We start from the raw sequence: 23659 nt of genomic DNA, 5'->3' as shown, positions 1-23659 counted from the left end.
TATGTATAAATAACCGGGTTATGTATTAAGTTAAAAGCTAAAACAATAGGCACAAAATGTCTATATGTCGTTCTCTAAATAGAATTGTATCGCACGCATTGTTTTGAAGAACGTTTGTGGCAACTGTGTGGTCAAATACCTTCCAAAAGCTTATTATTACAAGTCCTTTTTCTTCTAAAAACATCATTTTTTTTAATATAAAGAGATAATTTTCTGCATATAAAAACCATCCCATCCATGTTATTATGTATTTATGTTCTCACTTCCTCCTTAACATTTACATAATAATAATATATCAAACACCCCAAAAGACCAAAGTGCAAGTAAAATGATCAATGCATTCAAATATGTTCTAGTAAGCTTATTATATCTTTGTGCTCATAACATGCTTCATGTCATGTCTTCAACAAGGTTCTATGACTTTAAGATCCAAATGCTTAAAGTCAACAAGCTTTGTAACACCACCAACATTGTAACCATTAACCAGAAATACCCCGGGCCGGTCATTTACGCCCAAGAAGATGACCGAGTCATTGTTAAACTCACCAACGAGTCACCCTACAATGTCACAATTCATTGGTACAAATATACAAAACCATTTTTTTTTTTGTGTTTTTATTTCACTTAATTTTTTTCTAAGGAAATGTGTGTTATAAATATTATTAGGCACTGTGTTAAGACAGATATTGTCGTGTTGGTCAGACGGGCCTTCTTACATTACTCAGTGCCCGATTCAACCCGGTCAAAGTTTCGCGTACGAGTTCACTTTATCGAGACAAAAGGGGACACTTTTATGGCATGCTCATTTTTCATGGCTTAGAGCTACTGTTTATGGTGCCCTTATCATCTACCCTAAAACAGGAGTGCCATACCCTTTTAAACACCCTTATAAAGAACATATTGTAATGTTAGGTCAGTTGACTTTCGATTTCATGCAAATATTATTATACATTTGAAAAATAGTATTAGATTTCATTTCATTCTTGTAGGGGAGTATTGGCAGCAAGATCTTGTACACCTTGAAAAAACTGTTCAGGCAAGCGGTACAGGTGCCCCGATAGCAGACGCGTATACCATCAACGGTCATCCAGGCCCCAAATATAACTGCTCCGCAAACGGTAAATATTTATTTTCTATCGGATCGTTAAAAAAGGTAATTATTACATGGTTGGTCCCTGATGTTTCTCAAGCAGTTAACACCTTGGATGGGGTTATGTTTTTCCGTTAAATGGGTGTGAAATGACCAAAATACCCTTTGATTATTTATTTTATTTTTCAGATGTGTACAAGATTGATGTCGTACCCTTTTAAACACCCTTATAAAGAACATATTGTAATGTTAGGTCAGTTGACTTTCCATTTCATGCAAATATTATTATACATTTGAAAAATAGTATTAGATTTCATTTCATTCTTGTAGGGGAGTATTGGCAGCAAGATCTTGTACACCTTGAAAAAACTGTTCAGGCAAGCGGTACAGGTGCCCCGATAGCAGACGCGTATACCATCAACGGTCATCCAGGCCCCAAATATAACTGCTCCGCAAACGGTAAATATTTATTTTCTATCGGATCGTTAAAAAAGGTAATTATTACATGTTTGGTCCCTGAGGTTTCTCAAGCAGTTAACACCTTGGATGGGGTTATGTTTTTCCGTTAAATGGGTGTGAAATGACCAAAATACCCTTTGATTATTTATTTTATTTTTCAGATGTGTACAAGATTGATGTCGTACCCGGAAAAACCTACATGTTAAGGCTAATTGGCGCGCTTTTAAACAAGGAAAGCTTCTTTTCAATAGCTAATCACAAATTAACAATCGTTGAAGCCGACGGGGAGTACACAAAACCGTTCACCACTGACCGAGTCATGCTCGGGCCCGGTCAAACCCTTAACGTCCTGGTCAAGGCCGATCAAAAGATAGGACGATATTCCATGGCCATGGGGCCGTACATGTCGGCCCAACATGCTTTATTTCAAAATATAACATCAATTGCATACTTTCAATATGTAGGTGCTGTACAAAATAGTGTGGCTTTACCAGCTTCTTTATTACCTAGGTTTAATGATAATCTAGCGGTTAAAACCGTTATGGACGGGTTAAGAAGCCTTAAAGCCGGTAATGTCCCGAAAGATATAGACACGCATCTTTTCTTTACTATCGGTCTTAACATTAATAAGTGCGGTTCAAAAACACCTAAACAGAATTGTCAAGCTGTTAATGGCGGTGTGATGGCGGCTTCCATGAATAATAATAGTTTTGTTAAACCAAATACCGCAATCCTACAAGCTTATTATAACCATGTTAACGGTCATTTCACCGAGGATTTCCCGGGGTCCCCACTTAAGTTTTATGATTTTGTTAACGGCGCTCCTAATTCACCTCCTAATAACACGGGGTCCACATACGGAACGAGGGTCAAAGTTCTCGAATATGGGAGTCGGGTTCAACTCATATTGCAGGATACTGGGACCGTGACAACCGAAAACCACACGATTCATCTTCACGGGTATAGCTTCTATGTGGTTGGGTATGGCAGCGGAAATTACAACCCGCAAACCGCAAAGCTTAACTTGGCGGACCCGCCTTATATGAACACGATTGGCGTGCCCGTTGGCGGTGGGCTGCAATCAGATTCGTTGCTGATAATCCAGGTATATTAACTACTTCATACTCCATAAGCACTAAACATATAACTATACTTATATATATTATATTGATGTCGAATTTGTAATGTTTTAGGGGTTTGGTTTATGCATTGTCATCTGGAGCAGCATTTTGATTGGGGATTGGCGGTTGTGTTTATAGTGAAGAACGGGAACGGGCCGATGGAAACACTTCCTCACCCGCCACCAGACATGCCGCGTTGTTAATTATGACATTTAAGTAGATGATTCTTTTAACAAGTGTGCATTGAGAATTAAGATTTAAGTGTGAATGTGTGATGTCATTTTCTTAGAACCAGTGTGTGTAGAATCTGAAAACACATGTTTCAGTGAAATAAATAAATTGTTGACGAATTAACTTAATCGATGTTTTTATATAGTAGATAGCGGATTAGCTAACCGTGAAACGGTCAAGGGTTGACTTTCTCTGAATTCCAAGAAACGTCTTCGTTAACAATCTTCCTCGAGAAGCTTATTCTCTCGCTACTCTTCAAATTCAAGTAATCAACCTGTGAATTACAGAAATTACAAAAAGAAAAATAATAAGAAAAAAAGTGGATCCAAGCACAAATATCGCTTAACAAAAGAAACTTAAGACAGTCGGACCTGATGGGGATCAAGAACCAACAAGCAAAAGGCTGAAACGGGACCAGCTGCAGGGTCCAATGAGCTTGGACCCTGGTCTGACTGGTCCCCTAAAGATGGAAGTCCCGGGTTTGGTCCCAAGTACTGGAGCCGGGACTTCGGTGAACTAGCAAACCAAGCCTTCTCTCTTTGCTACATACAAAGTAATAATATTAACAGAATTTTGTGTCTATTTGGAATACATTCAAGTAAAATAAATATGAATTTGGGGATACCTTAAGTTTCATGGAATCAGGGTTTGATCCATCAATGACATCAACAGGACCATTTATCCGAAATTGTTCCCACGAATCCGTGAAATACCAACAAATCTGAATCATAACCAAAAGATTACAGTCTAGGCGTGTGCTCGAAACCGAAAATAACCAAACAGAATAACCGACCAAAACAAAAACCGAAGATGTAGTTTTATGTTTTCGACTTTTCGTAAAAACCAAATTTTCTGTTCGGCTTTGCATTTAACTAAAACTGAACCGAACCAAAAGATGTGGTTTTATGTTTTCGACTTTTCGTAAAAACCAAATTTTCTGTTCGGCTTTGCATTTAACTAAAACTGAAGCCGAACCAAACTTATAGATTTTTATTATTTTCTATTTTAAACTTAAGTAATTTATAACAGTTTCATATATAGTTTAACCCGAGTATTTTTGCCAAAATATTAACAATAAAATAATTAACTAATAAAAAAATTTAGGCCCGAATTCATTATATTCACAAAATTTTCAAGCCCAATGGCAAACCCAATCAAACCAAACCAACCCATGCACACCCCTAGATTACACCCCCCAAAAAAAAACAATTTATAATATATTATGTTTTTAATAGTTTCAAACAATACATACTTCAGCAAATGGCCAATGGTTAAGATCCTCAATCTGCAGTAAAACATTCCAAATTCAAGACACAATATCAAATATGATTAATATTATTAAACAAAAAAAACCAACCTTGTGAGTTCTGGTGTCAGTATTAATCTGAATTTAATTAGTTGCATCCTGAAATCCCCTGCAAAATAAAACATCAGGCCGTCTCGCGGGTAAGCTAAATGGGCAATGGCTTTAGGCCTCCAGATTTATAGGGCCTCAATCTTAAATAAGAGTTATGTATTATGATATTTTGAAAGTAGAGTTCTTTAGAATTATTAACTCAATGATGAGCCACAAGCTATGTTGCACGGGAACTGGTACGGGAACGGGAAACGGGCACGGGTACGGGAACGGGAAACGGCAAAACTCAAAAAATCAAGAAACGGGTACGGCAAAAAAATTATAAAAAAAATAAAAATATATATTACATAGGTAATTAATTATTAATAACAAATAAATAAATATATTATTTTTATTTATATATAACGTCATTTAAACATTTTATGTATAAAATTACAAGTTGAGAACCAAATATAAACTAGTCTAGATAGTAAGGGTTAATGTTAAAATGTACAACCTAATTTAATACTATTTAACAAAGTTTAGGGAGTAGATGCAAATAATTGAAAGATCAAGGGTTTAATGTTAAAACCTAAACCTATTACTTAACCTAAAATACTTTAAAATAATCTGGCCGCCTCTTCTTCTTCTTCTTCCATCAGTTTCCGGCGCCGGAATACCATATGTGGCACCGGAATTCATCGGATACGTCCAGGAATCGTTTGTTGACCGTCCCCGGCTTTTCGAAACGGTCAACGACCGTCCCCAAATATTAGGAAACGGTCAAGAAACGTTTCCTGCCGTCCCCGTCGGCGTTTCCGTCCCCGACGAGTTTCCGGGACGGGGTAAGGCAGGTGGGCCGCGTTTCTGTGCAACCTAGGCCACAAGCTAAGGATGATTGCTACATATTCATTATCACGTCATATCATCCATACTCTATAATTCTTGTATACTTTCTAGCGCTATACGCATAAAGAAAAGAAAATAAAAAAGCCTCAATATTTTAGTTAGTTTTAGGCCTCCGAGGACGGACGTTGAGCCGGCCGTGTAAAACATCATACAATTCAGTATGAAATTGACACAATACAGCGGTTAATTGTGTGTATAACGTACCGGAAAACAACTGTCCGATTAGCAGGCATGCCACTGGGTCCAATTGTAGCCTGTAAAATTAAAACCCTGAAATTAGAGCGATTTGTGTGTATAAAATTATAAAATTAAAATACGTACGAGCTGAAAATAAGAAGAGTGTCTGAGGTGGGAATTGGACTGGAGTGCGTTAAGAAGAAGTTGTTTCCATGGAGCTGCTGTTGTTGAACCCATTTCTGATCACTGTGAGTGTGAATTAGCCAATTTGGAGTTCGATGGTTTGGTTCTTTAATGTTTAGTTAGAAGGGTCTAACCCAAACTTCATGGGTGAGCGATAACCGAGCCATCGAAATAAAATCGGTAAACCGAAATTAAATGAACTGAACCATTCATATATTTCTATCTTTTATGTATATTATGTTGTATATCTCCATGATTTATGCATGTATTTCTAAGCAAAATTTAGCCAAATGTGAAATTAATCGATAACTAAACTGAATTCCGACAATTGAATAATCTGCATTGATTAACCGGAAACCGATTGGTTACAAAAATAGATTAATCGATTACTTTGGTTTCGGTTTAGGCTAATAACTGAACCTTGCACACGCGCCTATTGGTCCATAACAGGGGTTTGTAGAGACATAGTATTAGTGGTAAGTACTTTTAGGAGAGTGTACACCTTAGGCGAACTTTGCTTCCAACTATCATCTACCATTATGTGTATGTTAGTGGTAGCTTTTGGTTTTGACAGTTTGAAAACCAACACTAGCACACCAACACTATATTGTTTTTTTTGTATTATGCTTAGCATGCATGTGGTATTTGGAGTGAGAGTCTTATTGAAAGCAACTTCTCTATCTCTATGGATAGAGATATGGTTTTACAATTGCTTTGCTTATGAGTGAGATTTTACCGGGTATGCTTGTCGTTGTTGGTTTTCCTAATCATATATTGATTAACCATAAAACTGAACGGAAATAAATGATGGTTCGGTTATGTTTTCTATGAACATCTAAAAACACAGTTTGGTTTTTGTCATGCCTCACTTCAAAACCGAACCGAACTTCAAAATCGTACCAAACTATACCGAGCTGAACTTGTTGAGCGTTTGTCATTAGATTTATACATTAGGGAAAATATTAGGTCAAGAGTTTTAGGCCCAAGCCTAGTTTTTCTTTTAAGGAAAATTAGGTTTCGGGCGTAAAGAAAACCAACAACCTTAATACCTAAACATAACATTTTTCCCAAAACTTCGGTTTTGATTCGATAAAAACCGAACCAATTTTTAGATTTCAAACTTTATTATCACCATATCTCTAAGTATGTAGATGTTCTGGACATTTTTAAACTTCCACATTGTTTTCATTACGTATTTCTCTCAAAATGATGCTATTTTTTGCATTTAATATACATTCATATATGATGGTATTAAGTTGCGGGGATAGCTCAGTTGGGAGAGCGTCAGACTGAAGATCTGAAGGTCACGTGTTCGATCCACGTTCACCGCATAACTTATTTTTTTTTCTAAACACAAATTATTTTCTGAGATTCTAATGATAACAACCTTGTACCGAACAGGTGTTAGTTAAATCCTCTTTTTACACAAACTCACAATTTCCAACATCCATGTTTTTTGCTTCCCATATTTTTTTCATGCCTATATATTTCAATCCAACCTCTAATGTTTCATATTGGAGCTACATATTTTCTCAAGTTTCACCCTCATTGCCTTGTCTCCATTCATAATCTCCTTTTTCTCATCGATAATCGAAACCCGAATTCGTGTTTTCAAGACAGGAAAACATTTGGGTTTTGATTCTCTTTAATAAAAAAAAGGAAGAGAAAATTGAATAAGGAGATTTTGATCGAGCAAGGAAACGAGTGTAACTAGCATAAGTTTTGATTCTATAAATGTTTCAAAAAGCTCCCTTCAATGAAAATTGGTGTGATGACATATAATAGAACCTATATTTTCAACCATTTCTTCTCTTTCTCATCATCAAGAAACCTTGATACTAGATTCGGATGCCGATCTAGATTCCTCACGCGATCGGCTTCTGATTCATGTGTAATTGCTTTGGAGACCGCCTTCTCTAAGATTAAGATTCATATTGGATTCTTGTGATCATAATTAGATCTTGTTATTATCTTTCGAAATTACTTCCGTCTTTCTCTACTTCTCTACTCGCTCGCTTTGTCTTTTTGTTTGATTATTCAATCTCCGCCCATTCTTGAAAAATGGAATCTGGAGATGGAGCTGATGCAACCACGGAGGTCGATTATGTTGAAATAGACCCGAGTGGCCGTTTCTTACGGGTATGCATGTCCTTTAGCTATTTAATAATATTGTTATCTATTGGTTCTTTATCTCATTATTATTTGTTAGAATTTGATTCTTGTATATTGGCGTTTGAATTCATTTTAAACATATTTAAGGAATATGTGTTTCGTTGTATTTTATCCAACGTTGTTAAAACCCGACCGAAACAATCTATTATACTAGAAACGAGCCCTTGACCGATTCGGTTGACATGGGTTGAACCGGCATTGTAGATGGACCAATCTGGAATCTAGTTTTTGTGAAAATATTTTTTTAAAATATATATTTAAAATTGAGTCCTTTTTATTATTATAGCATTTTCTATATTTAAAATTGAGTCCTTTTTATATACATAAAATAGTGGTGTTGTATTTACAAAGTACTCTCTCTTAAAAATGTATTTTCGAGTAACTAATTAAATAATCGTATTATCGATATTATATTCTACTTCTACTTAAAATCATATTTTATATACTTTTTTTAAATATAAATATAACAATATACTATTCAAATTTATATATAACTAGTTTTATCCCATGTATTACGGGGGTGGTTTACATTATTCGTTTTTAATATTTATATACTTTTTTGGAGTTTAATTTTATTTATTGTAAAGAGATTTATAATATACATAGAGTTTGATGATAAAAATGTTTCACAAATAACTAAGATGTTATAACCCGGCTTAAAAGTTGTCCGGGTTTGGTGAGACCCAAGACCCGCTTATTTTTTTACTATAAAATTGTTTCTTAATTATCAATAATATCGTTTAAAAAAAATCATATAATAATTTTTAGTATATCCTATTTTATAGGATTTTCACATCAATAGTTTGGTGTGAATAATTTTTAATTTAATGAGATGTTATAACCCGTTTAAGGAATATCTGGGTTTGGTAAGACCCATACCCGTGAATTCGGGTCAAATGCAGAGAAGCCTCCATTTAAAAATAAAGGAAATCTGGTGACTCCAAAAAAAGGGGGAGTGACCACACATCGCGACACATAAGATTTTTATGTTTTTGTTTATATATATTATAGATATAAATATTCTAAAATTAACTACAATGTTTTTTTGATTTTTGAGTACATGACCTGTCTATGATTAGAAATTTTTTATTTTATGACTGTTTTTGTTTCGATTTGGTTTTTCAATTTATTATTTTTCGGTTTCATGCACGCCTGATAAAATTTCATTGTCTTTCTTGATACGTTTACAGTACCCTGAAGTTCTGGGCAAAGGCGCATTCAAGAAAGTGTAAGCTTTCATAACTTTAATAATTTCCATACACTATTTTGATCTCAACTTCAAATCATGATTCCATATTCAATATGTTCATCTAGTTACAAGGCATTTGACCAACTTGACGGAATCGAAGTCGCCTGGAACAAAGTAAGGATTGACAATGTCTTGCAATCTCCAGAAGATTACAAAAACTTGTATTCAGAAGTTCATATTCTTAAATCACTAAATCACAAAAACATCATCAAATTGTGTCATTACTGGATCGACATAAAAAAGAAGACGTTAAACATGATTACCGAGCTCTTCACATCAGGAAACCTACAACAGTAAGTCCGATTATATATAAGTTTTTATTTAACTGTCATTTCCGTCCCTATGGTGTTATCAGTTTTGCCACTTGTTGGACTGAGGTCGCAAGAAAATGAAACCATAAGAAAAAATAAATGGAAGAAAATGCAGAACTGACCAAACCACATGAACGAAAATAACAGTTTACTCTTTTACAGATAATGTATTATTAATGTTAACATGGATTTGTGTCAAGCAGATATTGTAAGAAGCATAAGCGTGTAGATATGAAAGCCATCAAGAACTGGGCAAGACAGATTCTTAATGGTCTAGACTACCTTCACAGTCAAAACCCTCCCGTTATTCACCGCGACATCAAATGCGACAACTTGTTCGTTAATGGAAACCAAGGTGAAATCAAAATCGGCGACCTCGGATTAGCAACTGTGATGCAGCAGTCCACTGCTAAAACTTTCATTGGTAAGAATTAAGAACAAGAAATTTTGACGTGTTTGGATACTTGAAAGTTCATTATTTGTTATTTTTATTTTATTTTATTTCATTTTATTTTATTTTATTTTAGATTTGTTTATTAGTATTTCATCTAAAGAATATGAAAGAAACTTTAGGCCTATTTTCATTTTAATTAATGATAAAATGATTTTGCATATAATCCTAAATTTTTTATTTTTTGGTTCACATAAAATAATGGATTAAAATAATTATTTGGATATGAATATTTAATTAATGATTAATTGATATTTAAATCGTATTTAAAATTTTTGAGGATACATTAGTTATTAAATTCATATAAATTACTTAAAATTTGATTCTTTTTTTTTTTGGGACTTGATTTATAGTAAAACTGAGACCAAACTGAATAACCAATTTATTAATAAAAAAAACATAAAATCAAACCGTCGTTTTATTTTGATTCGATACGTCAGTTATAAAACGATCTGGTTTACAGTTTTTTATCTACAAAGAATATTGTATCCTTCATTACTAATACCTTTATTTCTTCATTTCACTAATCATTATTCCTTTGTATTCAACGCGTAGGAACCCCGGAATTCATGGCTCCAGAGCTCTACGATGAGAACTATAACGAACTAGCCGATATATATTCTTTCGGCATGTGCATGTTGGAGATGGTGACTTTTGAGTACCCATATATCGAGTGCAAGAATGCAGCTCAAATATACAAGAAAGTTATATCAGTAAGTTAACTAATATTTTTCAGTGTTCATTAATGTAGTCAAGATTACGAAGATTTTAAACTAACTGGTTAATTAACTGTTAACAGGGTATTAAACCTGCTTCTCTTGACAAAGTGAGTGATCCTGAAATTAAAGACTTCATAGAAAAGTGTTTAGTTCCAGCAAACCAAAGATTGTCTGCTAGGGAGCTTTTGGAAGATCCGTTTCTCAAGCCCAAGAACCCGACCTGGGGTCTACTAGCAATGGCGAATCATCCGGTTGTAGAAGTTTGTAGGATGCATAAAGAACATGAGTTTAGGCTAAAAGGCGTAAAAAACAACAATAACTCGGTTTCTTTGGCCATGCGAATTGCTGATCCGATTGGTAATCCATTACTAATATAGTTTTTGTAATCATATTTAACCCCGAGATATTTGTTTTCACATTTGGAAAACCGGGAAAACAAATCAAAATAACCATTTTCAGCAAAAATATTAACAAAATAAACTTGAATTTTTGAAATTACAAAATTAGTTGCTTGACAATTTTTTTGCCAATCATTTCAATCAATCACATGAGGACACGTGTCACCAATCGCTGACGGACTACACCCTCAAATAAAATCTCCCATGCCAGAGTGTTTTATTTGCACGGCACTAGGTTGAAATCCACTTGTGTCAAGAGGCATTTGATGTGCTCTGATTGATTGGTACTTTTAAAAAGTCAAAGCTATTTTATTAATTTTATCGGTCAATATGATATTTAATGTTTGTTATGTGACCCATTTTGATCCGTATTGTAAACCATATATTTAGTTGTAGGTCACGTGAAGAATATACAGTTCGTGTTTTATCTAGAAACTGACACTGCATTATCAGTCGCGCGTGAGATGGTTGAACAACTCGAGTTAGCCAACAATGACGTGCCTTTTATCGCTGACTTGATCAAGAACTCGATCGCAAGGATTTTACCTAGCCGACAACCATTAAATAAAAACATACCAGTAAGCACGCACACTTCCTATGTATCTTTTAAAAAAACTTTTTTTTGCTGTTATATAACTATAATCTTTCGGTTAAATTAAAACAGGAGTTGACACGTGTGACAAGCATGATTGAACAAAGTTTTGGGGATGTGAGTAGGTTTTCAAAAGTGAAGGGGTTTACAAAACAAGGTACATTTCTTTCTTTATGTGAAAGTGATGATAAGGTAAAACTGAGGGAAGAATTAGAAGTAGCAGAGAGAGGGTACACGCAAAAGTGTGAAGAGTGGAGAATGGTGAAGAAGAGGAAGATGGGAGTTGAAGCTACTCTAAAGAGATGTATAACATTATAATACACAAGACAAGAAGAATTTTGAATGAAAATTTGTTCATTTCTCATATAATCACAAGTTGTATGGAGTATGTTTGTGTGACATTATGTGTTCATCACCTTTTTTTTATTTATATAATTGACTTATTTTATAAATATAAATTATGTAAATCACAAATCTATTTGGTTTATAGAGTATGGGTAGAGATACTGTACAATAATGGCTTAACGTACGAGAGGTACGCGAGATGCTCAAAGGCAAAAAAAACAAAGGCAAAAGTACTAAAACGCTCAACCAAACCCTAAATGTTCAGCCAAAAATCTAAAACGCTCAAAAACGGTTTTCGTGAAAAAAAACTGAAAAATTGATAGATTAACCATCCAAAACTGTTTTTTCGGTGAACCAATGATTAATTGGATATGTATTGACGATTCCGAGATGTTGGGATGTGATTTCATGGATCGATTTCGTGAAAAAAAAATGGATTCTCGTACCTATTATACGTTAAGGTATTATTATATTGGATCTTTTCCCATAGAGTATTATGTATTAGAGAATATTCTAGAATATATTATTAGAGTTTTAGTATTATAGTGTTACCAGTATTATGTATTAGAGAATATTCTAGAATATATTATTAGAGTTTTAGTATTATAGTGTTACCATGATTAGGAGATTGTATTTGAATATGTTTTCTTGTATTTATCTCATTGTACTCCTCTATATATAGTTGATCAATAATACATGACACCTTACGGGTTTTCATTATTCTATATTATGATGAAAATTTCTAAATATAAATTGTCAGTATAGCAGTTTGAGTCCGTTGAGTTTTTAATATATGACCCTCAAAGTGGACCAAAACAGAACGTGTTAAGCCTAATCCAAGTGGTTCAATCTTGGTTATGGCTGACTCATTAGCGTAATAGTGTTAAGCCCATCATCCTTCTTTAAATAGAAAGTACTTCTACAAATGAGAGGCATGTACGTTGTTCCTTCTTACCTAAACTCTCTCTACATATACCATCAATACTCGATCAACAATCTACAATCACAATAAGCTCATCAAGTCTGAGTCGATTTGGAAAAACAAGTTAATCAAGTTTAGGTCGATCGATTATTATGAATTCTATTACTTGTTGTCACTTACCTTAACTTTTGATTTTTCAATTGTTTCATTTAGTAGTTAGATCAGTAGTCATTTACGTTTGATTTGTAGCGCTACATAATATAAGCATGGTTGTGACTTGTGACTTGCGCGTCATTAATAAAGTAATCAAGTTACAGTCTCTTTTGTGTTACTGGATTGTTACTTTGACACCAACAAAACAAGGCTGAGTGTAAAAGCATGTTGAATAAGTGTCTTGCGATAATTCAAATCTGTAACTGAAGAAACACTAAGTGAACCCTGGACAGATTATAGATAATCTGGGGGTTAAGTAATGTTTCCCACGGGGATGAGGTTCAGCAGAGAAGGTTGTTCTTCTGGAAACCTGCAAAACAGACACCGTAAGCTCGTCACTGAGAAGGGGGGGTTCCTCCTTGTGACCACCCTCCGGCGTGAGAATCAGACTAGATTGCTCTGAATATAGGTGTATATTAAGAGATTGCTAGATAAGATTGAGATATCAGATGATGTCCTTACCATTCCAAGGTGTTGGAGTATTTATAGCCGAAGATAGGTTTCCAAGCAGGTACAGCCGGCTGAATAGTATTCCTGTTCTACCAACAGTGGACTATGCACAGGCCATGCTGGTTGGTGGATAGGTTATGGCCAACAGTAATAAGGTCGGCTGTATACTGTTCTTTTACTGCCGGCTACGCACTGTTCCACCAACTGTAGGCTGCGCACGTCCCATCGTGAGGGTTGGTGAGTAGGCAGCGGCTAATAGTGACAAACAGTACTAGAGGGTGCTCCTCCTCGTATTGTTGCCGGTGAGCTGTCACCCTGTGATTAGTTCATGGGCTGCTCTGGTCAAACTGTCTGTTCCGCCCATACCTTAGTAGGTATAGTACGAAAGACCTTCCAGAAGCATACGGACTGGCTCATTTAGGCGGGAGTGTTCCCGCGTTGCTCATTCCTTCATATGACTACTGAACGAATGCCTTGTGCGTGTAGCCTTGCTGTTAGTGCGGGTAGCCTTCCCTGATGGCTTGTATCCGCAGCTGCGGGAACAGGCGGTGTACTTCACCATTGGGAGGCTTTCCCTGCGGGTACAGCTGGCGTACTGCGCGTAAGGTTCTTTGAGCATGGTGGGTCCTGCTGGAGCAGTTGGTCATTGCGCAGACGTCCCTGTTCAAGGTGAGTCTTGCGGGTCCAACTGGGCTCTGCTGGGACCTACCTCTTCAAGTCCCCCCAGTCCAATGTTCTTCTCATGAATTATTAATAAATGAGGTGAACTTTTGGACTTAGCAAGGGGTTTTGAAAAGGGTTTCGATTTTCGGTTTTCCGTGGTGATTCATTCCGCGGTTTTCCTGATGTCACGCAGAAATTCCCGACTTTTCTGCTTGATCTTTGGTTATGAAGCGGGTAGGTCTGTAACCTCCTCGCAAGTCCGGAGCGTTGAGTCCCACTTGTGTGGATTCTCCATGAGGTTTTGGTAGTTTTGAACATAGTGATCAATTATGTTAAAACCACCAATTCCATCCTGGAGCTTCAAACAACGTAGTTCTCGACGTTCCCGCTATGCGGGGATGTTATTTCCGTTTCCGCAAGCATTGCCCAGAAGATCCTTCTTGGTTTCAATTCCCAGCGGAGTGCTAGGTATGTGAAGGGTTGTCTTAAGACTGTACCCGCGCTCGTCTTATGGTTACTTTACTTTCAAGGTATTCCTGGCGTCCATTCCCTGCGGGTGCTAAGTATGTGAAGGGTTTTGCCTTGACACTGTACCCGCATCCGTCTTACGGTTACTTGGTTGCTGAGGAATTCTGGCTTCAATTCCCTGCGGGTGCTAGGTATGTGAAGGGTTTTGCCTTTACACTGTACCCGCATCCGTCTTACGGTTACTTGTTTGCCAAGGTAAGGGGTATTTTCCCGCTTACTTTTGAATATTTTTGAATTTTGAATTTCGAAATTCGAAGAGTTGGTGGAATGATAGGAACAGTCCAAACATCTGAAACGTCGTGCGACGGTTTCTTCTGACTGTGTCAGGACGTGCAGGAAGTTATGGTGACGTGACAGTACATGGTCATTCCAGACGCTTTTTCAGGCGCGTGGGCGCGATTTTTCGGGCGCGTGGCCGCGAAATTAATGGTATGCGTCCTGTCAACAGCTGTTGCCAGCTTGCTTTTTGCCACGTGTCACAGTTTCATTGCACCTTCGTTTTCTCTCTCCTCCGCATTAATTTCATCGCATTAATTGCGATTAGTATATAAAGGGGAGAGGGTTCTTTGTAATCCACACTTTCAATCTTCTCTTCATCTTTTAAGCGATTTCCGGCGAATACTCATCCTTTTCAGGCAAGCATTCTCCCGAAATCGTTTTCTTCTTTTCTTCACAAGATGTCGTCTCGAGATGTTGAATCTACAGCCGATGATAAGAGTACTGCTGGCGAGTGCCAGTGTGCTCTGCCTGGCGATCTGTACCGGTATGTCGTCAGGAAGTTCATGCTCGAGTCTCTCGAGCCTGAGTTTCCTGAACCCCATCATACCGTGTACGATGCCCCCAGAGGCAAGATCGGGGTTTATGCAGCATTCTTTGTTTATGGGAATCTTAGGTTCCCATTGACAAAGTTTGTTTACCGTGTCCTTGAGAGGCACGGTGTTCATTTGACCGAGTTGCACCCCATGGCGATCGCCAAGATTCGCCACTTCGAGTGGGTGTGCCGGATACTGGGCGTTGAGCCCTATGTTGACCGCCTGATGACCTTCTATACTTGGAGGTGCATCCAGGGGTGGTACACGTTGTCAACCCGGATTAAGGGTTTAAAGATCTGCGCGACCGAGCGCAGTCTTCGCGCGTGGAAGAGGGAGTTTTTCTTCATATCCGCTCGCGCCATCCCCATTGCCATGAAATTCAAAAACGGGCAAGCACTTCCGAGCCTTCACGCCTCCAACTACCAGGAGGCGGAATGGTTTGCGAAGATATCTCGGGTCCAATCTCCGGTTTACCGGTTTGCGGAGTCCGGGATGGTGATGCTGGGGATGAGCCGAGTGTGGAAGGCTGCCGATGCGCAAAAGATCCCAATCGTCCTCGAATACGGTTCGAACTCTGTTCCTTACGGTATGCTTTGTCTCTTATTGTTGATTCTGAATTGCTTCTAACTTTTTTCCTGTTTATTTCAGAGGGGAACGACCTGCAGTCGCTCCTTAATCCGCGAGAGGCTGATGGTCCCGCCCGGATGGGTACTCGCGCTCTAGACGAGAACGAGTTGCCCATCCTAGAACAGACGGCGGATCGGTTCGTGGAGGTCTATCCGCTAGGCCATGAGATCCTCAGTGCCCGTCGGCCAGGTAAGGCGCTCTTCGACCCTCGACCCCTCAATGTTGAAACCTCTGCTGGAATTCCTCTAATCGTATGTTCTGATGAGGAATCCGCAGATGGTCCTCCGTTGGTGCGGAAGAAGAAAGCTGCCGGCGGGAAGGGGAAAGAGAAGGCCTCCACTGCCGATCCGGCGCCTCGGTCTGATTCGGAGACCGAGAGCGAAGAGGTGGCGGGGAATCCCGGTGGTGATAAGACCACCGCTCCGGAGGTTGCGACTGTCACCTCCGGAGAGTCGAAGAAGACGACGGTTACCGGCGCGAAGAGGCCGGCTCTATCGGGTCCGTCCCCGCCTCTCCGTACCTTTAGGCTCAAGAAAACCCGTAAGTACAACTTTCCTTTAGCTTTTTATCTTCATAGCTTAATCTTTTACACTTTTCTTCTTTATGCAGGCGTGGATGTTGACGCATTCCAGGGTGAGGCGCCGAGTAGTACCTCTCCGCCAATGATGGTAGGCTTGGTCAGCCTACCTGAGGCGTCGACCCAGGCGCCTGCGCCTGCTTCCGCTGGTTCAGTTGCTCACTCCTTTGAGCCGACTGTTCCAGCCGAGATGACATCACCGCCGGCTGTGAGTGCGATTTTTACAGCATCCTTCACGGAGCCGGCGGTTACTATTGCTGCGGATTCCGCAGCAGCGACCGCGGCGGCGACCACGGCGGCTGCTACCATGCCCCCGCCATCGGCCACGACGGCCGGTCCATCAGGTACGCATGGTGCTTTCCGCCAATCTTTGCTACCTTCCCATCTGCCTGACCTCTTGGATGGATTTCCTTTGGGTTCAGGTGATGGGTTCGGCGGCTATCGGCCTGTCATTGACCCTACAGGTGCGTAGGGTTCTTCTGGCCCATTTTATATATATATATTTATCATCTTTTCCTAACTGCTTTGTGTTTTTTGCAGTGTCGGATTCCAATGAAGTGTATGTTCCACGATGGAACATTCGCCGAGGAACAACCCTTCGCACCCCTGTGGAGTGCGTGGAATGGGCTCGTCACGCTGCTCCCAGTGGTGCGTTGGGGGAAGCCATGGCTAGCTACCAGGAGGGTAGGCTAACCAATGAGCTTCGGGTTCTCCTGGCCCGGATGCATCCGCGCGTCGAGCTGCTTTGTCGTGAAAACGACAAGTTAAAAGCAGCTCGCTTCAAGGAAGTAGCTCAGGCGCGGGCTGTGCGGGAGGAGAACCAAAAACTTGCCGCAGTGGCAGCGGAGAAGGAGAAGGCCTTCAAGGCCCTCGAGGTTGAAGTTCAGGCTCGACTCGAGGCCCGTTCCAAGGCTGCCCAAGCTGTTAATGAACAGCTTCAGCTGGCTAAGGAAACTGCGAGGAACGCAACCGAGAGGGCTACCAAGGCTGAAGCTATTGCTGAGCCTCTGCGCGTGGAGAATGAAGAACTAAAAGCCAAATTAGAGGCTCTCCAGCAGGCTCATGATGCCTTGGCGATGGAAGACGCCAAAAAGCTCCAGGAGATCTTGGACCAGAGGGGGGTGCTTGACCATACTGAGCGGAAGCTAAAGGGCGTCGAAGAGGCTGCGGCTAAAGAAGTGTTGCTTGCCAACCTTAACAAAAGTGAAGCCGAACGCGCCCGTAATGAAGCTCAAGCTGCCCTCCAAGAAGCTCTGGTTGCCAAGGAATGGCTTCTTCGAGAAGCGTTGTCTCAGGTAAGCTTTCATGTCTTTACGCTTTTCTTTGTAAATAAAAAGGGTGTTGACACTTGTATATTTTCTTTTGTAGGTTGTGCATCGGGTCTTCTCAGAGACATCTTACGACGATGCTATGAGCGCAGCCCTCAACGCTTCTCACGAGGATGGGGAACGGGCCGGCTTCCTGCTTGGTCTAGGGTTCGTTGAGAAAGGCATCCCGCCTTCCAACTTCCCTTTGTATAATGTGGATACTGAAGCTATTTACGACCAAGCAGTGAACCAGTATGCCGCCTTCCCGCATCCAGTGGTGGAGAAGGTGAATGAAGTTGCTGCTGCTGATGATGGGCTATCTATCCTTAAGGCTTTCCTTGAACCTCCACGCTCTACTGACGGCGCTGGTCCAAGTGGAAGTGGCCCTGAAGCCTGATCCTGAAGATCCCTTCCCGCTGCTAGGATAGATTTAGTTTGTATAGATTCTTACTCGTAGGCGGGTAGTTACCCGGCCATTCTTGTAACGAATATTTATGAAATAAAAATCTTTGTGCGGCTAAGACCTCTTTCATTGGATTCCTTGCTTTATAAACGTTATATGACTTGCATACTTTAGTTTAAATTTGCAATTTTCCAAGTGTTTTAGAATAAGTTAACCTTTGAACGTGGTAGATAATAGGTGTGAAGTTTTGCTTCCTCTTTCGTGATTGTGCGGGTAAGACCGTCACTTGCACTTAGTAGGATGGCTAAACTTTACCCATATCTGACCTGCGTGTAGGTTTTCCTCATCCTTTTTTAGGATAACCTTTGAACGTGGTAGATGATCGGTTGAAGTTTTGCTTCCTTGTTCGTGATTGTGCGGGTAAGACCGTCACTTGCACTTACAAGGATGGCTAAACTTTACTTACATCTAACCTGCGTGTAGGTTTTCCTTATTTTTAGCGTTGTGTTTATGCGGGTTTTGCCACATTCCACACGTGACGACTTACTTCTTCCCCATTTATGCGGTGAATACCGGCACCAATGTGTGAAGTTCATAAGTACAAATTTAAAGTTATCAACACATTATGAAAGGAGAATCATTTCCATTAGAAGTGGCTCTAGGCCTTTTCTTTACAAGTTTGGAATTGATCTACATATAACATTTGCGTAATTGAGCTCCATTCCATGTTCTTGGGATTGGAGTGCCATCGAGCCTTTCGAGCCGGTATGCGCCCTTTCCCAGGACTTCTTTGATAATGTATGGCCATTCCCACACTGGGGCCAGCTTTCCCGGGCGTTCTTGGTTCGAAGCCTCGTTGTTACGCAGTATGTAGTCTCCTATATTGAAGTTGCAGAGTTTTACCCGCGTGTTGTAGTACTTTTGCATTTGTCGCTTGTAGTTCTCTTCACGCACTGCGGCTAAGTCTCTGCGTTCCTCGGTTAGCATAAGATCCAACCGTCTTTCCGCATCATTGTCTTCTGGCTGAATCAAGACCCTTGGTGAGGGTAAACCAATTTCGACCGGGACCATGGCTTCAGTGCCATAAGTGAGGCTGAACGGGGTTTCTCCCGTACTGGCCTTCTTCAGCGTTCTGTTTGCCCAAAGGACGTGCGGAAGCTCGTCCACCCAGCCGGATCTGTGTTCCAATAGTTTTTTCTTTATGCCTTCGACGATGCTCTTATTTGCTCTTTCCACCTCACCATTACCTTGCGGGTGTGCCACTGAGGTAAAGGTGTGGGTGATTTGAAGTTCTCTCAGCCACTGTTGTAGCTTCTTGTCAGCAAAGTTGGTGCCGTTATCGCTCACCAAATTCTGTGGAAGTCCAAAACGACAAATAATAAATTCCCAAATAAATTTTTTGATATGTTTCGCGGTTGTTTGGGCTAAAGGTTTTGCTTCTATCCACTTGGTGAAGTAGTCGATGGCTACCACTAGGAACTGAACATTTCCTGCTGCTGTAGGAAATGGACTTGTCACATCGATGGCCCACTTCTGAAATGGCCATGAAGAAGTGACTGGAACAAGTTCATTCTTCGGGCGGTGCGTGTTGGGTGCGTAAAGCTGGCAAGACCTGCATTTTCTGATGTATGCCAGTGCATCCGTATGCATCCCCGGCCAAAAGTATCCCGCGTTGTTTAGCTTGGCTACAACAGCGCGGGGACCTGCGTGTACTCCACAGATGCCTTCGTGTACTTCCCTTAGGAGGTAGTCAGCATCTTGGTTGTCCACGCATCTTAAGAGTGGGCCAAGAAAGTTACGTCTGTAAAGGATGTCATCGATGAGTTGATAATTCAGTGCTTTACAGCGTAGTTTTCTTGCCTGTGTTTTGGACTCCGGTAGTGTACCTGTCGCAAGGTATTTTATTATTGGTGTCATCCATGTTTCCGTGCCTGTTTGGATGACACAAATTTCCTTGTGCGGGACCGATGGTGTCTCGAGGAGTTCAATGCGGATATCCTTTCCTAAGTGGGTGAAGGCTAATGATGCAAGCTTGCTTAACGCATCCGCAGATTTGTTTTCACTTCACTTGACGTGTATGACTTTGCAGTCATTGAAATCGCGCATAAGGGATTTTGCTTGTGCGAGGTACAGGGCCATTGTGTCGTTCACGGCCGTGTACGTCCCGTTGATTTGATTGGCTACTAACATGGAATCCACGTGGGCTTCCAAGTTTTTTACTCCCATCTTACGCGCAATTCTCAGCCCAGCCAGGAATGCTTCATATTCGGCTTCGTTATTCGTACTTGGAAAATCCAGTCGAATAGCGTAAGTGTATTCTTGGCCTGCTGGGTTGGTTAGCTTTAGCCCTGCGCCTGAACCCTCGTTACTGGCTGCTCCATCAGTGTAGAGTCGCCAGACATCATTGATGTCTTGTGCTAGAGAGGGTTGAGCCTCTTCCTGGCACTCTTTTTCCCGCGATGCAGGCACTTCTGCAATAAAGTCGGCCAGAACCTGGCCTTTTATGGCTGGTCTTGGCTTATACTTTATCGCGTATTCCCCCAACTCAATTGCCCATTTGGCTAGGCGTCCCGATAACTCAGGTTTGCCTAGAACGTTTGCAAGTTTGAAGTTTGAGAGAATGGTGATTGGGTGACCCTGGAAATATCGTCTTAGCCTGCGTGAAGCGTGTATTAGTGCTAAGACTAATTTTTCTAGGGTAGAGTACCGGGTTTCTACGTCTGTTAGGACACGGCTAACATAGTAGATTGGCATCTGGATGCCTTTTCGTTCTACTAGCAGGACTGCCCCGGTTGCTCTATCAGTTGCGGAAATGTATAGTATTAACTCCTCTCCCGCTGTTGGTGCTGTAAGCGTTGGGAGTTCAATCAAGCGTGACCGAATCTCCTGAAAAGCTGCTTCCGCTTCTGGTGTCCAGCGGAAGTGCGTTTTCTTTAAACAGTTTCTCAATGTTGACACGAATGGAAACGACTTATCCGCGTGGTTTGCCAAAAAGCGATTAAGTGCCACTAGTCGTCCATTCAGTGTCTGAGCCTGTTTGATGGTAGTAGGTGATTCCATTTTGATAATGGCTTCGACCTTTTCAGGGTTCGCTCTGAAGCCATCTTTAGTGATGATGACCCCCAAGAACTTCCCTTCCTCCATTCCAAAGGCACACTTGCTCGGGTTGAGCTTCATGTTTATCTTCCTGAGCGTGTTGAAAGTTTCTTCGATGTCTTTCAACATCGCTTCTGGGTCAGGGCTTTTGATGACCAAGTCATCCATGCAGACTTCCAAGTTCCTCCCAATTTGGGAATGAAACTCTTTGTCCATCAGGCGTTGGTATGTGGACCCGGCATTCTTAAGTCCGAATGGCATCATTTGATAACAAAATGTGCCATCGGGAGTCCGAAAAGCGGTTTTGTCCTGATCATCAACGGCCATGTGGATTTGATGGTACCCCTTATACGCGTCCAGGAAGCATTTAAGGCGGAATGGTGCCAACGAATCCACCTTAAGATCAATTTCAGGTAACGGATAACAATCTTTGGGGCATGCTTTGTTCAAATCCTTGAAATCTATGCACATGCGCCATTGTTTGTCATTCTTCGGTACCATAACGGGATTTGCAACCCAAGTTTGATATCTACTAACGCGTATGATGCCTGCGTCAAGGAGTTCCTTGACTTGGGTTCTACACGCGTTAGTTTGTTCTGGCCCCATTACTCTGCGCTTTTGTACGATCGGCGTGACAGCCGGATCGCATTTGAGCTTATGCTCTGCCTTACTCCGGGGTACACCAGTCATGTCAGCTGGTGTCCACGCGAAGATGTCAGCGTTCCTTTGTAATAAGCGCTTAAGTAAGGTGCGTGTGGGACCAACAATTGTTGGGCCAATGGTGACGGCCTGGTCCGGGTACTTGCCGTTGAAGGCCCATCTTTCTGGTTCGGTGATGGTTGGTTTAGCCATCTTTGGTTTGGGTTTAGATGACACAGATGCGATGCATACCTGGGGAATGCCGGTGATCATCGCTACACCCTCAGCTGTTGGCCATCCCATCATGCCGTGGACTGAGGATACCACGGCGTTGAATCTTGCCATCCCGTCTCTCCCGAAGAGAATGTCGTACGTGTGGTGTGGCTTCCTCATCACGACAAAGTCCACATCTTCTGTGCGGGAGTGTCTCCCATCCGTAAGAGTGACGGGGAAAGATAGGATACCCAGCGGGGTGTTTGTGCTGCCATCAAACCCTTCCATCGAGGCGCAGATCGTTTCCAGGCGCTCCTTGTCTTCGTCATCTAGCTTGTCGAAGAACTGCCTGTACATCACCGTTGACGAGGCGCCGTTGTCAGCAAGAGTGCGGGAGGTGATGTAGTGCCCCAGCTGGCTCTTGATGATGATAGGGCCTTCTTTGCTGGGTCCTCCTGGCACTCGCGGGAAGCGCACCTCAGCTTCCTTCCACGCACATGGTTCTATCGTTCGCCTTTTTCTTCCTCTCACGTTACCATGAACCATGTTGATGCTGATGTCAACGGGCTTCCTTCCGTTGCCTCGGTACCGGTTGTCGTTCCGTCCTCCCTTCTTGATTGATGCCACCAGGTGTGCCAGTCTTCCATCCTTGACGAATGCTTCAACAATGTCCTTCAAGGATGTACACTCTTCCGTATCATGACCTTTTGTCCCGTGGAAGTCACAGGATTTGCTCTGATCCGCATTAGGTCGCTGCCGGATCATTGGAGCTTTTGGCCACGGTAGCTTTTCAGTGGCAAATATCTCCGTGACGCTTTTGGTGAGTGGCGTCCACCGGTGCTTTTGGCTTGGAGGGTGCGTGTGATTTCTTCTGCCAACAAGAGGTTGAGAGCTGGATGAGGTGTCAAAGTTTACCCTTGACTGCCAGATACCTAGCTTCCTCTTTTTGTTCTGCCGGGCGATCCGGACATTGTTCTCTCTTGTCCTCTGCGTGTAGAGGTGTGTACTCTGGGGAAGATCCCTTCCCAGTTGCTTTTCTGTCTCGGCAAAGCGCTTTGCCGCCGTCATGATGGCATCCCATGTTGATGGCATGCCATCCTTACCCGTCAATGTGCGGATAAGCTCTGGGTATTCGGCGCCTTGGATGAAAGCGGCGCGAACCAGATCTTCACTTATGTTGCCGAGACTTAGCTTTTTGGAGTTGAAGCGGGTGATGAAGTCTAGTAAAGATTCATCCTCCTCTCTAACGCAGTTGAGGATCGTCCACTGTTCTTCAGTGTATTTCCTCTGTTGGCTGAAGTGTTGGCTGAACTTGTTCTGAAAGTCCGCCCAGTCATATATGTGGTGGACCGGTAAACGATCGAACCATGCCCTGGCCGCTCCGACCAGAGTCATCTGGAACATGTAACACCACGTGGGTTCCGTCCAGTTGCTGACGGTAGCCCCCGCAATGAACCTGTTCAAAT

The 23659-nt window shown here is 41.2% G+C and overlaps 1 protein-coding gene, 1 non-coding gene and 2 pseudogenes across 3 annotated transcripts; 3 read left to right on the top strand and 1 right to left on the bottom strand.

Annotated features, from left to right (window-relative positions):
- The first annotated feature begins 298 nt into the window (after window positions 1–298).
- On the top strand, window positions 299–2877 carry LOC143617615 (laccase-6-like; annotated as a pseudogene).
- Window positions 2878–2925: 48 nt separating this feature from the next.
- LOC143617616 (pyridoxine/pyridoxamine 5'-phosphate oxidase 2-like) lies at window positions 2926–5560 on the bottom strand (annotated as a pseudogene). Its single transcript, XR_013150858.1, has 7 exons — window positions 5468–5560; window positions 5351–5400; window positions 4259–4316; window positions 4154–4186; window positions 3527–3622; window positions 3273–3443; window positions 2926–3175 (listed from the first exon to the last, which is right to left on the bottom strand). The product of XR_013150858.1 is annotated as a pyridoxine/pyridoxamine 5'-phosphate oxidase 2-like (transcript).
- A 1204-nt stretch (window positions 5561–6764) lies between these two features.
- Window positions 6765–6837, top strand: TRNAF-GAA (transfer RNA phenylalanine (anticodon GAA)). The gene has a single exon. It is a non-coding gene; the product is annotated as a tRNA-Phe (tRNA).
- Window positions 6838–7281: 444 nt separating this feature from the next.
- On the top strand, window positions 7282–11815 carry LOC143617618 (putative serine/threonine-protein kinase WNK4). The gene is made up of 8 exons (XM_077090121.1): window positions 7282–7645; window positions 8869–8906; window positions 8993–9220; window positions 9442–9662; window positions 10245–10402; window positions 10489–10765; window positions 11203–11384; window positions 11471–11815. The coding sequence occupies exons 1-8, from the start codon at window positions 7568–7570 to the stop codon at window positions 11714–11716; spliced, it is 1428 nt and encodes a 475-aa protein (XP_076946236.1). The 5' UTR covers window positions 7282–7567; the 3' UTR covers window positions 11717–11815.
- Window positions 11816–23659: the final 11844 nt, after the last annotated feature.

The sequence above is a fragment of the Bidens hawaiensis genome, unplaced genomic scaffold, assembly GCF_021521415.1.
Source record: "Bidens hawaiensis isolate Kalapana, Puna unplaced genomic scaffold, B.hawaiensis_p1.1 tig00056023_1, whole genome shotgun sequence".
Lineage (NCBI taxonomy): Eukaryota > Viridiplantae > Streptophyta > Magnoliopsida > Asterales > Asteraceae > Bidens > Bidens hawaiensis.
This window is presented reverse-complemented; position numbering and strand designations above follow the sequence as displayed.